This window comes from Schistocerca piceifrons, chromosome 2, assembly GCF_021461385.2.
Source record: "Schistocerca piceifrons isolate TAMUIC-IGC-003096 chromosome 2, iqSchPice1.1, whole genome shotgun sequence".
Taxonomy (NCBI): Eukaryota; Metazoa; Arthropoda; class Insecta; order Orthoptera; family Acrididae; genus Schistocerca; species Schistocerca piceifrons.
Window position 1 is genome coordinate 542,534,373 of NC_060139.1, and position 16,988 is coordinate 542,551,360.

General features: G+C 39.3%; 1 protein-coding gene across 3 annotated transcripts in view; it reads left to right on the forward strand.

Moving 5' to 3' along the window:
• Positions 1-16,988, forward strand: part of LOC124774886 (gamma-tubulin complex component 3-like) — a 290,049-nt gene that overhangs the window by 65,896 nt on the left and 207,165 nt on the right. For all 3 annotated transcript variants that reach the window (XM_047249540.1, XM_047249538.1, XM_047249539.1), the window contains one exon: positions 15,345-15,463. In XM_047249540.1, the coding sequence (XP_047105496.1) occupies positions 15,345-15,463 (119 nt within the window). The remainder of the gene's footprint in view (positions 1-15,344; positions 15,464-16,988) is intronic.

A 16,988-nucleotide genomic window follows, 5' to 3' on the forward strand; every position in this document is an offset into this window, starting at 1 on the left:
TTCTTTATTTAGGACTCAACAATTTGATATTAGTGCCTGAAGCATATCAAGTTGTTGCTAAAATGGAAAAACAAGATCAAGTTAATGTATTTCAAAATATGAATGAGAAAAATTATCTGTAATTTGGAAATGAAGGATTGCATGATTCATCGCTGTGAAGTATATTCAGGAACAGAAGCTCTAAAGAAATATTTGGAAAGCGCTTTTGCAGATATTGATCCCGAGGATACAATTCACTTCAAACAGTGGACTAATACTGGCAGAGATGCACTTCAAACTAGAGAAATGAAAGTTGACGAATTCATAGAACTATTAGTTACAAAACTTTTGGCCCTTTCTACTCACCACAAGATTGCAAAGCACTAGAGCAAGCAATTGCAGTTCACTAAAGAAGGTCTCAAGCCAAGAGAGTTGATTATATTAATGGATTTTGCTGAAAATTACCCCTTTATTGTCCAAAACGCAGTTCAAGGATTCCATTGGGAAACTAGTCAAGCTACAATACATCCATTTGTCATTTATTACAAAGATAATGAAGACCTAAAAAGTGTCAGCTACTGCATAATCAGTGATAGCCTTCGACATGACACAGTTGCAGTGCACATGTTTTAAACATACTTCATCAAATCCCTAAAGTGCATTTTTAAAGAAATTAAGCATATTCATTATTTTAGTGACGGTTCTGCTGCACAGTACAAAAATTTTAAGAGCTTCCTAAATCTTTGCCATCGTAAAGATTTTGGCATTACTGCATAATGGAATTTTTTCAGAACGAGCCATGGGAAATCACCATGTGACAGAATTGGGGGCACAGTTAAGCGTTTAGCAGCAAGAGCTATCCTTCAGCATCCATATGACAACCAAATCTTAACACCAACTGATAAAAAAAAGAGGCATGGCACTGAATTTATCTATATTACAAAATAAATTATTGAAGAAGCAAAAATTGATCAAGAAAAATGTTTTGAGGATGGATACTGTCTTTAGTACAAGAAACTATCACCATTTTGTGCCAATTGATGAAAAGCGACTTTAGATCATAGAGTATCAAATGATACAATGTCCTTTATAGCAAATGTTAACTGATATGCTAAAGCTGCTACTAAACATGTTGCCATTACTGAACTGCAGCCTGGCCAGTATGTCGCTTGCGTTTATGATGGAAAATGGTGGATAGGAAATATCTGTGAACATTCACGTGAAGGAAAAAACACCTTGATTAATTTCATGCATCCTCGTAGAGCTGCTCAATCATTTCACTGGCTAGCTAAAAGAGACATATGCTGGATTCCACAACAACAGATAATTGCAGTCATACCAGTTCCAGCTGCTTCAATGATGGGGTGGCAATACAGTTTGCCAGAAGCAATAGTTTTGGACATCTGCAACAAATTTAAAGCATCTAACAGCTAAAGAATTCTGCATTATGGCTTGGAAACCACAAAGAGACCCAAACGAAGCCTGGGAATCTGCTAGATACCCACATTCAGGCTGGGAACCTGAAGTAAAAAAAAAAAAAAAAAAACTATGGCTGACCTTGCATGGCTATGGGGTGTGGCCCATTGGCGATGGGGCTACCAGATGGACCAATGAAAGGATTTTTCTTGAATTACAAAAAAATTCAAAAGTTTAGGTGCAATTTTTGCACCTTACCCAAAGAGACACCAAAATGAAAATAAGTTTTTCTAATAGAATGAAATGTTGAATGGTGTTAATGAATGTAATGTGGTAGGTGACCACTTTGAGACCCATGGCTTTGAACATGGGTATATTTTGATGCATTCATGTTTTTTAGCAAATTTACAGGATAGTAGCACAGTAAATATACACATAAGCCAGACCCAAATTTGTGATATACTAAACACTCAGACAGTAATTGGCAAAAGACCAGATCCATAGTGCTCTTTCTCCGCTACTTATGCCTCATTAAAGTATGGGACGCATTGCACGCGACATGATTTGTTTGCCCACTTTGAACTGAGATTATGCCAAATGCATTGCTTTCTGAACTCTGCTTCCATCATTTGTGTGTAGAGCACAAAAAGTTGTACCACTATACCCAGAAGCAAGAGTCTAGCTCTTTTACATTAGGAACAGTGGAATGCCAAACTTGAAGATTTCTGGTCTTTGTAAAAGTGGTCTTCATGAAAGGGGCTGCAGCACGTCAACCAAGTTACAGGTGAACCTGAAACTTTGCATAAGTTTATGCTGGGCCCTCATGTACATATTGTACAAATATAATCAAAATTGAAGATGGAGCTGGGACGTTTGACACGGAATGACCCATAACATAGCAAAAACTCTCAAGCATGCGGTCCACAAGTAATCCTATACAGTCTTGTGTACATTTCCCATCTTCATAAAAGCTTATTTGACTTTCTTTGAGTGTGTAAAATAATTTGATCTCCAACTATTACATCATTATTGTAGTTGCGTGACATTTTTCCCTCTAAATACGTCTCTTCCTGCACTTGTTTTGTTAGACTGGTGACAGCTATTCTTTCCCTTTCTTTGAGTGGTAGTTAAGCACAGTTACGTTTTAGAAAAGGTTTCATCCATCTGTTTTGATCCTTGTTTTCTATTACATTAATTTGTGTAGTGAGTAGCCCATAAAATAGGTTGTAGACATACATTCTTGCATTTATAACTTGCCTTCATGTTCTAGCATTGTAAACAAGCTTTTAAGACGTTCTGTATCGGTACTTCTCCACATGTTATGGAAGTACCAGTTTTCGAAAATATATTTATTCTCAATATGCTTAGGTGTGCATGCTAGTTATTCAATTGTTTCAAGCTTTGTCTTATAAAGTGATGCACATTGAGCTTGCTGTTCAACTCATAGTTTAGCTGATGCTTCACCCGAAACCAATCAGTACATGCATCTTTCACCTGACTGACTTTTTTGCACACATCCAAAATATATATATGGTATTTTCCATCCCTCATCAACAAAATCCAATGTCAGCATTTGCTTGTCTGTGATAGATATTTCTGGTGAACTTTTCAGTGCATCTGTTAACTATATTCTGCCCTCCTCTAATGTAAACAACCTCTAAACTGCACTATTCAAGATATAGAGACCATCATCCCAGTTGAAAATGCAATAATTTGTTTGAGATTCTTGTATCTGTATCCTGCATGCAGGAGAGCATCTGTGAAGTTTTGAAAGTAGGAGACAAGGTGCTGGCGGAATTAAATCTGTGAGGACAGGTCGTGAGTCGTGCTTGGGTAGCTCAGTTGATAGAGCACTTGCCCGCGAAAGGCAAAGATCTCAAGTTCGAGTCTCAGTCCGGAACACAGTTTTAATCAGCCAGGAAGTTTCATATTAGCGCACACTCCGCTGCAGAGTGGAAATATCTTTCTGGAAACATCCCCCAGGCTGCGGCTAAGCCATGTCTCCGCAATATCCTTTTCTTCAGGAGTGCTAGTTCTGCAAGGTATGCAGGAGAGCTTCTGTGAAGTTTGGAAGGTAGGAGATGAGGTACTGGCAGAAGTAAAGCTGTGAGGACGGGGCGCGCGTCGTGCTTGGGTAGCTCAGTTGGTAGAGCACTTGCCCGCGAAAGGCAAAGGTCCCGAGTTCGAGTCTTGGTCCGGCACACAGTTTTAATCTGCCAGGACGTTACCTTTCAATATATCTACAAAGCATGCCTTCCCTGTTGTATGGTTTTGATTTGAAAACTTTTTTGCATTTTCTCATGCATGTCATATGATCTATATTTCGATAGGAATGCATGCTCAAATTAGTTTGACATGTGTCAGCTCCTGTTGCCCATAAAGTGGAATCTTGTTGCGTATAATCTCTAACAAATCTGATCTTTTATTTTCTCTCCAGTTTTGTGGCAGTACACACTGGAAATATTTTATGAAAACCATTGGGTTTGCTTCATACCTCCTGGCCTGAGATATTGTCTTCCAGAATGTTTGTTGTCACAAGTTGTCCTACTTCTGTACAAATGGTAGTTCTTGCAATATTTCCTCCATTTGTGTTATTGCCTGCTTAAAACCTCAACTGATTCAGTTCAGATCAGATACTTGGTATTGTGAAGTCACAGACTTTGGAGTGTTGGGACGCCTTTTTCTTTCGCTTGGGTTTAAGTTCACTGACATTTCATTTTGTATTGTCCATTTCATTTTAAATGCAAATATTTTAGACTAGGCTTTACTGTGACTTTTACTGATATCAAATGAAACAAGTTTACTGTTACCAGTCAGTGTTTCTTTATCTCCATCACACATAAATTGTAATAGTTTGTAAACAAAGATTTTTTGTTTACAAAATATGACAGTTTACATTTGATGTGCTACGGCAGTGAAAGGAACCTGTGACCACTGAACATAGTGTCACAAGTTCCCCAAAATTGTAACACAACACACACGTATGTCATGTACAATTGTAAATCCGCCTGATGATGGAGGTTTAAACCTTTGGAACGCATCTTGGAGATAAATAAACAGTGACTGGTAACAGTAGAGTAGTTGTTCCGTTTGTTATACATTTCAGCTGTGACTGCATTTTTGGCTGTTTTTCAGTTTCTTGCCAATGACCTGAATCCTATCCGCATTCTCCAATATTTTGTGTACACATTCCTCGTTTGTTTTCAAGTGTATCTACTTGCATTCTGATAATTTCTACAACACATTTCTCCATCCTTGTCTCGTAATCTTCAGACCTCTCCTCAGAATCACTGTGCAATTCTTTGGCTTGTGACTTCCCCACTCGGAGAATTTTTACTTCTTTTTTAGTTAGGTATTGTATTGCTGATATTGCTCTTGCCTTCTCCAACTCAATCTTCTATCACAAGCATGTTCATTTCAGGATACTGGCCCACAAACAGTGTGCTAGGATCATTTCTTTGTAATTCTTTTAGAAGCAGTGACATCAAGTGACAATGTGCTTCAGACAACATTGTAGTAACTGGTGACATTCAGCCTCTTACAAATGGGATAAAAGTGAAGGCCTCTACATATTGGTTGTTGAAGGGTCCATAAATACCCGCCATTATTCCAACAGCATACAGTATACATTCATATTGATGAATGAACATGTTTTACAGGTTGGTTAATTACATCTTTTGTAGACCTACCTCTCTGGGAACTGTATTGCCACTCATTATTTTATATACTATTTAATGGCACTGCACTATAAGATGTGTGATCATAAAAGCAATGGGAATATTTTAATATTGGGTCATTCCACACCAAGTGGTCTAAAACTGAAAAAAGTTCCCACCATCATGGTCTCCAATTTTCGTCAAATTTTAACTGTAGCTTTAGTCAAGTGTTGAAGTAAGTTTCCCAAGATTTCAGGCCTCTAGCTGCAATAGCTGCTGATCTAGACCCCCTTGTCTGAAGTGTACTTAGTCCGTGTGCATGCAACATAAAAAAAATGTCATATTTGGAGTCTAATAAAATCGAAACTAATTCATAAGAATGGTTAGTAAGATGCGACCCTGTACAGTTTTTTTTGCTGATTCCAACGAAATTATGTATAACATTACTCATGCAAACCCCGGTCAAATAACTCGACTCAAAGTATACTTCAAAATTTGTCGTGACACAACGCGACAAATTTTGACCAATATTAAGACTGCAATGATTTCCTTGCAGTTGAAGATATGGACTTGAACTTTTGGCCAAGCTTCATGCTTGTGCTAGACATAATGCAGCCGGATTTGCAATGATCCAGGCCATATGGTCGCCCTGCAGTATCTCTTCAAATTAGGCAGTGTCAGCACAAACGGTAAAATTTACCAAAGTTTCAAGCCAATTACTAAAAAATAGTTGGCCTGAATCTGCTTGTGAATAGTATCACCTAAAAGAGAAACTCTTGCTCTACAAGACTGACATTTGTTTTTTTTGCAACGCGACCATTAAGTACTCATTAACTCACATCAAAGTTGTTATATTTTGTATGCGCGATGCACTAATTTTTCTTCATTTCTAGGAATTTGAATCTTAATAGTCGCTTAGAATTACTGATATAATTGGATATTTCATTCGTGTTTTATTCAGTGATTGGCCAGTGAGAGATGTCAGAAGTTAATGAAGAAGAAGAATCGTTGGCCCCCTGTTCAATTGGAAAAGATGCTGCTGCATCGAAGTGCCATGTTATCTTCTATGCTAAGAAGACTGGATTCAAAGCGTTTAGTGATTTCACAGAATGTGACCAGAAATTGCTTGTTTCGCGTTCAGAAGCCAAACTTGACGAAAATTCCATCATTTGCTTCCACCATGAAGCCCTCTTCCTACATGAATATCAAGCGATGCAAAAGAAATGTTGCAATCCATTCAAGAAGAGGAATCACAATGTAAAAGCTGGACTTAGACTGCTTGATAATGAAACAGCTGCCAAACTTTGCCTGTTAAAGAAAAAAGAAGTGATTGATATAAAACCTGGTCAGAAGCTTTGCCCTCGCTGCATGTCGGCACTGAACCAAAAGCTAGAAGATTCATCATCACTATCAACCCAATCTGAACAAGATTTCACAACGGATGAAACTGAACCAGCCATCAACAAAAGTTTATCATTTATTGGTGCTTCACCATTGAAAAGAAGACAACTAAGTAAAAGAGATAAGCAAAGCTATGCAAAAAGAAAGATCTTGGATGCACAAAGTTTAATTGGGAATCAAATTGCTGCTGCTGTAGGAATCAATTACGATGAACAGCCAAGTTCAAGTAAAAGTCGCCCATGCAATAATTGTGCAGATCTTGATAATCTTATAGAAGAGTTGAAAGAAAAATGTAAAGTGTCAAATCGTAGGACAAAAGTTCAAATATTGACCTTGGTTCCAAGAAGCTGGACAATTAAAGATACGACAACAGCATTTAATGTATCAGAAAGAATGGTAAAGCAAGCGAGAAAACTGAAGAATGAGCAAGGTGTTCTAGCTTTTCCAGCAAATCGGCAAGGAAGGAAGCTTTCAGATGAAGTTGTCCAGAAAGTACATGACTTTTTTCAAGATGACGAATTCAGCAGACTTTGTCCAGGGAAGAAAGACTGTGTGCCTGTGAGAATTTCAGGAACAAAGGTGTACAAGCAAAAGCGGTTGTTGCTTTGCAATTTGAAGGAAATGTACGTGTCTTATCAGAAGCAAAATGGACCAGAAATTGGCTTCTCAAAGTTTTGCGAGCTTAGACCAAAATGGTGTGTTACAGTTGGCTCTGCTGGAATGCACTCAGTTTGTGTCTGTACAATACACCAAAATGTCAAGCTTATGCTCACTGGTGCATCAATCAATGAAGACTACAAGGAAATTCTTAGCAAAGCTGTTTGCAGCTTGGAAAACAAGGATTGTATGCTTCACCGTTGTGAAAACTGCCCTGGTCCAGAAGGTGTAGAAGCAGTTATTGCAACATATTTTGAAGATAATGACCCTGAAGAACTGATTGAGTACAAACAATGGATTCATACCGACAGGGATACTTTAGAAACAAAGCAGCTTTCAACAGAAGAGTATGTTGAAGATATTGCAGCAAAAATTTGGAACCTGTCTTGTCATCACTACATTGCCAAGCATCAAAGCCAGCACCTGAAAGCTCTCAAAACTGATTTGAAAGAAGGCGAATTCATAATACTAATGGATTTTGCTGAAAACTATTCATTTATTGTTCAAGATGCAGTGCAAGGCTTTCACTGGGAAAACAGTCAAGCAACAGTTCATCCATTTGTAGTCTACTACTGTGAAAACGAAGAGGTGCAATGTGTGAATCTTTGTGTTATTAGTGACTGCCTTCGACACGATACGATTACTGTCCATGTTTACATTGGAAAAGTAATCAATTACCTGAAGATGCAATTTTCCAAAATAAGCCACATCCACTACTTCAGTGATGGTTCAGCTGCACAATATAAGAATTTCAAGAATTTTCTCAACTTATGCTATCACAAAGAAGATTTTGAAATAACAGCAGAATGGAATTTCTTTGGAACAAGCCATGGAAAGTCGCCTTGTGATGGCATTGGAGGCACAACAAAACGGTTGGCAGCAAGAGCAAGTTTGCAACGTCCATATGAAAACCAGATTCTAACACCCAAAGATCTTTTCAACTTCTGCAATGATAATATCAATGGAATCAAATTCTTTTTCATCAGCAAAGAGGAAGTTGAAGAAGAAAAAGCTTCTCAAGAAGAAAGATTCCTGCAAGGGCACACTCTAGCTGGCACAAGAGAAAACCACCATTTTTTGCCCATTGATATGACGACAATTAAGGTCAGTAGAGTTTCTAATGATGCGACATCTTTTTTGGCCAAAATTAGTGCTGCTGAAGTAGTAGTTCAAGTCATGGATCTTCAGCCTGGGCAGTATGTTGCTTGCATTTATGAAAAGAAATGGTGGATTGGAAACATCGTTGAAATCTCAGTCGAACAGAAAGATGCTTTCATAAGCTTTATGCATCCTCATGGTCCTGCAAGTTCATTTTATTGGCCCTTAAGACGTGATACTTGCTGGATTCCAGAACAACTTATCATTGGTGTTATTCCAGCTCCATCAGTGACATCATCTGGTCGGCAATACAGTTTTCCTGAAAGCATTCTCTTGCAAATCAACGATGCTTCCAGAATGATGAAGTAACTGAGGAAGACAGGCTTGGGAACCTGCATAAAGAAACCCACAATCAGGCTTGGGATCCTGTGGTAAAGACACCCTGTAATCAGGCTTGGGAACCTGCAGTAAAGATACCCACCCGTGGCTGTTACTGCATGGCTATCGGGCGTGGCCCCTATGGCGATGGGGATGCTGGTTTTATTGTGATAACCAGTAATGGCTCAGCCATCATGGACCAACGCAGGGCACTGCGCACACAAAATATAAGATACTTTGACCTGAGTAAATAAGCACTTAATGGAAGCGTTGCAAAAGAAAAATATATCCATCTTGTAGAGCAAGAGTTTCTCTTTCAGATGATACTATTCACAATTAAATCCAGGCTGACTATTTTGTAGTAATGGGCTTTGAACTTTGGTAAATAAAGCCATTTGCGCTGACACTGCCAAATTTGAAGAGATTTTGCAAGGCGACTATAAAGCCTGGGTAGTTGGAAATCCAGCTGTATTATGTCCAGCACAAAGATAAGACTTGGTAAAAAGTTCAAGTCCATATCTTTATCTGCAAGGAAATTATTGCAGTCTGAATATTGGTCAAAATTTGTCGCATTAAGTCACGACAGAATTAGGGGTACACTTTGAGTCGACTTGTTTGACCGGATTTTGCATCAGTAATCTTATAATTAATTTCGTTTGAATCAGCACAAAAAACTGTACAGGGTCTCATCTTACTAACCATTCTTATGAATTGGTTTCAATTTTATGAGACCCCAAAAATGGCATTTTGTCTGATGTCGCGCGCATGCGAACTTACTACCCTTCAGACAAGGGGGTGTAGATCAGCAAGTATTGCAGCTAGAGGCTTGAAATCTTGAGAAACTTAATTTAGCACTTGACTAGTGCTACAGATAAAATTTGAAGAAAATTGGAGACATGATGGTGGGAAGGTTTAGACCACTTGGCATGGAATGACCCTATTGTGGGATTTATATATCTAATTTTTAATTTTATTTTGTCTTGGTGGTACACTTGTCCCTGATGAGTGATTGCATCTTCATCTATTTTGAATATTAAGTTTATTGTTGGTGGTTGGAAAGGTTGCATGTGACTTTGAGTGCTCACTGAATTTTTCTTTCGAAGAGGATGGATCAGAGAGTCTGCATTATATTTTGCTTGAAAATTGGAATACATGTAATGACTGTGTCCTTTGACGAATCTTCTGTGAGTAAGAGAGTTAATGAGTGACATAAATGTTTCAAAGAGGTTGAGACATGGTTGACGACGACTGCCCTGGACACCCCAGCGCATCAATTCCTGATGATGATGTGGAAGAAGTAAGGAAAATAGTTCCAGCAAATCGCAGAGAAGTTGCTGATATCAGCATGTCTTTGTCTAATGCCAAGCAATTTTTTCTGATGTTTTGGGCTTGAAACGTGCAGCTGCAAGGTTTATTCCAAAATTTTTGAATTTTGACCCAAAACTCTATTGTGTAGACATCACTCAGAAATTGCTGAACGAAATCAACAATGATCACAAACTTCTAAAAAAAAAAAGGTTATAACAGATTTGACATCGACAGCAAGGTCCAACTGTTCTATTGGAAACTGCCTGAAGAGCCAAGACCAAAAAATATTCAACAAATTCGATCACCTGTGAAGGTTCTTCTCACTGTTTTCTTTGAATAAAATGGGATAACGCATCACGAGTTCCTGTCTTATGGTTGAATGGTCAATGAGGAATACTACCTGGAATTATGTGCTGTTTTTGTGAAGCAAATCCAAAGAAAATAACCAGAATTGTAGCGAAACCACTTGTAGAAATTGCATCAAAATAATGCTCACGCTCACATCTCAGTGCTTGTTTGTGATTTTTTCGGAAAAAATAAAGCGTTACATTGCACAAACCACAGCATTTACCGGTCATGGCCTCCTGTGACTTCTTTCCATTCCTGAGGCTGAGGAGAAACATGAAAGGGTATTTTTTTGCCACCATTGATGAGATAAAAACAGATTCGCAGAAGGAGCTGAACACCATAACAAAAAGTGACTTCCAGAAGTGCTTCCAGGATTGGAAAAAGTGCTGGCACAAGTATATTGTATCTGAAGGGGATAACTTCGAAGGGGACAAAGTTGATGTTGATAAATAAAGATTCTTTAAGAAGAAAAGAAAAATTCTCATTACTTTATCACACGTCATGTGGTCAGCATGCTTAAAATTTTTCTGCCAACAGAAAAATATGCTATACAACGATCCGTTTGACAAACATTCTGAGGGATCACTGTCTGAAGGCCTATCTGTCGACATACAATCAGTTTTACAGGATTGGGAAAGTTAAGACATAGAAGACACATACTGTTCATTGAGGGAATGGTGTACAAACATGGAAATTTCATAAGCATTAAAGATTGAAAGAACTTCATTTAGGATGACGTTGTCCAACTTGAAGGCTTGCAGTGCTACTTCCTTGTCTGGATCATAATGAATTACGATTTCACATGCTAAAGATTCTGAATACAACTGTTTACAGTCGATTGTCACAAATAAAGCGATACTTTTGAGAGAGATCTTTCAAATCTGCCACCCAAGCCACATAAGTTTGACAGAATTGCTTGTGACGCTGCAAAATTAGAGCATAACAGCAACCAGAGGACACTTTTTCTCATAATAGGAAGACAACCTATTACAAATTACTGTAAAAGATAATATATCTTAGATTCTAGAAGAGGATACAATATATTAAGGATAAAGAGCTACTTGAGATTATTAGCTGGAAACAACTGCACTGAATAACAACCTGAGAGTGGAGGAGATATCTGTGATGGAATCTGTGCTAGTCTTCTTCTTGGTCAGGTTTGGAGGTTGCTGCACTGGAGGGGTGGCCTGCTGTGTTAGTAGATTCTAGTAGATTGTTGTAGGGAGTGGTCTTGTGTGTGTTGCTCAGTCTGTTGCTGCCATTGCAGATGCCACAACTTCAAGATTTCTAAGTCCGCTGTTGCAGACATAGAGCAGAGTTTAAATCCAGTTGATGCTCTAACTGGAGTCTCCATCAGCACTGATGTTTTCGACACTGAATAGGTGAATACTCTGTTTTATTCACAAACACAGTCAGAGTACAGTAAGTACTGTTCATGCTGAGTCAAAAGTCCACTAGCACCCTAAACAGAACAGTATGTTAACCAGAAAGTCCAGACATCTAAAGCCAAATTATTGTACGCAAATAACAAAGTCTACCAAAGTTGCAATCCAGCTAGAATCCAAGTCCAGTGGCCATTGCAGGTTTGACGAACAGGCAAGTGATGTCACAAACTGCTACACAGTTTGAAGGAAGTGGAATGGCCGATGCTGGCCCCTTAATATTGGCCATGCTCCGTAATTGAGGGCACCACTGTACTCACTGCAAATGTCTCCTAGTGCTGGCTGCGGTGCCTTGTGAGTGCTGCCTAGCACTGGCAGTCTTGTACGTCAGTGATAGTGGAGTCTCCTTAGCAATACCTGAGTTGGAGCCTAAATCTCCATTAGGCCAGGATAAGAGCGTTCAACTTTATGCATTTGTACCCAAAATGATATTCACGAAAATGAAGATAATTGTACAATTTGATTTGTAGAGGATAAAGAAAAATGTTTGTGCTGAAATTATAGTTCAGTTTCTTTGTACTAAATTATTTGATTTTGGCGATTATTCTACTTGCGATTATGTTTACTGCTACAGAAATAGCGATTTGATTAGTTCAAAATCATAGTAAGTGTCAAAAATGTAAGTGTAATAATATGTCAAACAAGGGAAAGGCAACCTTGCACCTAGAGCAGATCAATGCCTGGAACTCAGTAACACACAACAGAAAACAGCATTCATACTAGCTTTTGAGCACTAGCTCTTTGCTCAGTAATAGTACACACATTCACACACACAACCACACAGACATCCAAACGCATGTTCCTGTGGCCATGGCAAGAATCGCTAAGTTTTCATCTCTTATATCGAGAGCTGTGTTCACATATTTCCAACTGGTGAAATAAGGATAAGGTTCTCCATTTAATATTTAGTAGGAAACACATCTTAATATTCTGCAAAATTATATTTCTGTGGCCATGAACCAGTTTTTGGCTCCCTAGACCATTTCTGAGAGTCATGACTAAATAAATATAATTTTGCAGAACATTGGGAAGTGTTTGCTAATTATTATTATTGTTACTACTACTACTACTATGTTCTCTGCTAAGAAGTGACAGAAAATACAGTTCCGCCCACCCCCATATGCGAGCAAAAAGCTTTTCCTCAAATATTTTCAGTCTGCAGGGTAAGATTATAATTTTATAAATTTGTAGCGAATGGACATCATTTGGTGTTCCATAAGCAACTGATAACATTCTCTTGGCAGTGCAATGTACATGTGTGTAACACACAACACTTCTTTCCTGTAGCATAAGTGTGTAAGATATGCTGTTGGAGATTCCTCACAATATACTATTGTATAATATTCACATTGCAGATAGATGAGGTGCTTATTTTATTTGCTAAGAATTCAACATTTGGATTCCAACTTACATTCATAACCAAGTTTAATAACAAGAATTTGGTTGCTTAATAGTAGCTTCTATTTCAATAACATATGGTACGTTGTGTGGTCCATATTTGTAAAGTTCTTGTTGTCGTCTTGTTATATGCTTCTAACCATTTATTGCTGAAGAAAATCCCACTGATGCTCCCATCAGTGTTCAGGAACTTCAGAATGCTTTCATGAGTGGTTGCCCTATATCTATACATGCTTTGTTAACTGAATTTTCTATCAGTGCTTGACAGGATGTGACAATAATATTGAATAGGCAACACTGTAATGTGTTATGTACACTCCTGGAAATGGAAAAAAGAACACATTGACACCGGTGTGTCAGACCCACCATACTTGCTCCGGACACTGCGAGAGGGCTGTACAAGCAATGATCACACGTACGGCACAGCGGACACACCAGGAACCGCGGTGTTGGCCGTCGAATGGCGCTAGCTGCGCAGCATTTGTGCACCGCCACCGTCAGTGTCAGCCAGTTTGCCGTGGCATACGGAGCTCCATCGCAGTCTTTAACACTGGTAGCATGCCGCGACAGCGTGGACGTGAACCGTATGTGCAGTTGACGGACTTTGAGCGAGGGCGTATAGTGGGCATGCGGGAGGCCCGGTGGACGTACCGCCGAATTGATCAACACGTGGGGCGTGAGGTCTCCACAGTACATCGATGTTGTCGCCAGTGGTCGGCGGAAGGTGCACGTGCCCGTCGACCTGGGACCGGACCGCAGCGACGCACGGATGCACGCCAAGACCGTAGGATCCTACGCAGTGCCGTAGGGGACCGCACCGCCACTTCCCAGCAAATTAGGGACACTGTTGCTCCTGGGGTATCGGCGAGGACCATTCGCAACCGTCTCCATGAAGCTGGGCTACGGTTCCGCACACCGTTAGGCCGTCTTCCGCTCACGCCCCAACATCGTGCAGCCCGCCTCCAGTGGTGTTGCGACAGGTGTGAATGGAGGGACGAATGGAGACGTGTCATCTTCAGCGATGAGAGTCGCTTCTGCCTTGGTGCCAATGATGGTCGTATGCGTGTTTGGCGCCGTGCAGGTGAGCGCCACAATCAGGACTGCATACGACCGAGGCACACAGGGCCAACACCCGGCATCATGGTGTGGGGAGCGATCTTCTGCACTGGCCGTACACCACTGGTGATCGTCGAGGGGACACTGAATAGTGCACGGTACATCCAAACCGTCATCGAACCCATCGTTCTACCATTCCTAGACCGGCAAGGGAACTTGCTGTTCCAACAGGACAATGCACGTCCGCATGTATCCCGTGCCACCCAACGTGCTCTAGAAGGTGTAAGTCAACTAGCCTGGCCAGCAAGATCTCCGGATCTGTCCCCCCATTGAGCATGTTTGGGACTGGATGAAGCGTCGTCTCACGCGGTCTGCACGTCCAGCACGAACGCTGGTCCAACTGAGGCGCCAGGTGGAAATGGCATGGCAAGCCGTTCCACAGGACTACATCCAGCATCTCTACGATCGTCTCCATGGGAGACTAGCAGCCTGCATTGCTGCGAAAGGTGGATATACACTGTACTAGTGCCGACATTGTGCATGCTCTGTTGCCTGTGTCTATGTGCCTGTGGTTCTGTCAATGTTATCATGTGATGTATCTGACCCCAGGAATGTGTCAATAAAGTTTCCCCTTCCTGGGACAATGAATTCACGGTGTTCTTATTTCAATTTCCAGGAGTGTATTTAATACTAGATTGTTACTCACCACATAGAGGAGGTGTTGTGTCACAGGCCCATTGAAAAAGACTGCTAAATTATTAAAGCTTTTGGACTAAGTCCTTCTAAAAAACACACACACAGAATGTCAGTGCCCCAAGGCAATTTAACCGGACTGCTACTGTTCGTTCATCCTTGACCTTCCACTGTTTAATATTAGATTGTGTATTACTCGAAGTACAGAGAAGTGTGGAAACTTATATATTAGGAACTCGTAGCCAATCTTACTACTTGTCTACAACTTAATATATCATCTTAACTATTAGAAATCTTGTCTGAAGTGAGCAATCGTGTGTGTAGAGGGACTAACATTTATTATATTGTTTTGTTTGATGATGTGAATATATCAATTTTGTTGTACTTGTTGTTCACTGAAACATGTTTTTATTTTTCTAAAAATATTTGAATCTTCACATAATTCCTTCAGTTATAAGCTGTTTAGTTTCATTCTTTGAAAAGTTGCTTTAATTTTTCAATTGTAATATTTCAGATAAGATGTCAGTATCAGAAACTGTCTTGATCCAAGAACTGATATATTGCTTTCAAGGAATAGGAGGAAAAATCTTAATAGAGGATCCTGTCTCTCAAGGCTTCAAAATAGATCCAAAGGTATGTTAATCCAAAAGCTGTGACTAGAGAATTCATTAACCTCGAAGGAATTACATATTTTCTTAAAGAATTTCTTTAGTTTTGTTTATTTCTGGATGTTGGTGGAAAATTGTTCGTAGCCATTTGTAATTTTGTCTTCATTAGATTGGTAGTAGACATCATTATACAAGAGGGAGTTACCAACAGATGCAGTGAAAAATATAGCTGTTAATTGTTTAGAACTGTAATCCTGTGGGGGAAAGATATATGTTGGTCTTAATGCAATAAAATATTTTAATGTGTTACTTCTTCTAGTAACCTGAATGCAGGTCTTCATTTTCTGATGCAGCACTGAATTTGCATCAATCAACACAAAAACACTGCAGTTTTTTTGAACAATATTGACAATCCCCCCCCCCCCCCCCCCTCCCCTTCAGTACCTGCTGCACTCCAGGCTCTTAGTTCTGTTATAGAGTCCACTGGAAACCTTTTCATTCAAAAGTTTTGTTTATAACTGATGCAAGGGCACAAATTTGCAGATTTATGAATAGAGTGATAATATTCTTTGAAACATGGGTTTGGCACATGTAAAGTGCTAGCAGTTAACAGCAAAATAACATGAGTAATACTCCTTAGAAAGCAGTGTCTACAAAAATATTGAAAATTCCTGGATGGAATAATATGTACGGCAACCACTCATTGATAGCAGATTGATGCATGGAGCTTAGGAACACATAACAGAAAATAGCATTCACACTTGCTTTTGAGCATTAGGTCTTTTTCAGCAGAAATACACACATTCACACTTTCAGCCAAACAGACATCTAAATGTAAAATCTAATGAACAGAGCAACACTGATTATTGATAGCACTTGCCCGAGGTAATCATTATTCATATTCTTGTGATTTCCAGCATTTCAGCCACAAGTATGAAGAAATAACATTAAAATATTTATCTTGCGCACTTTTGTCAAAACGTACTTTACCTCATCATTACTAAATCCTTAGACTGCATAAACCTGGGGCCATTGGTGGTGTTATATGCAAGCTGTGTTATCGCTGTGTTAGAATGATCACCACAGAGCTTTATAAAGAATAAAAACACATTTTACGACATGTATTGTAACGTAAGTCGGTAGGTTAGTGGGCCCTGCAACACAGAGTTCAGGCTCTTCCTCTTAAGTAAGAGCTCCTCATTTGTATTTCTGTCCACAAATGGTGTAATGCAGTGAAATAATTGTAGTATGCAAGATACATGTGCAAAATTATGAGTGCCATTTGCTTTTTTTCTCCATTCCAATGCTACTGGTACCTATCAATTCACATTCTTGAAAGATACTGGCCAAGGTATTTTATGCATTGAAATTTACTACGTGTGTACAATCTTCCATGTTGTAATATGTGTTGTTGGCTGGGGTGAAGTGTTTTGAGTTGGTTATTTTCTGTTATGTAAATATTTCCAAGGAAAAGAAAATACTTTGATGCATGCCTTATGACTTTGTTTGCTCATGAAAATACAGTAATTGATAACATTTTGTGGACTTAC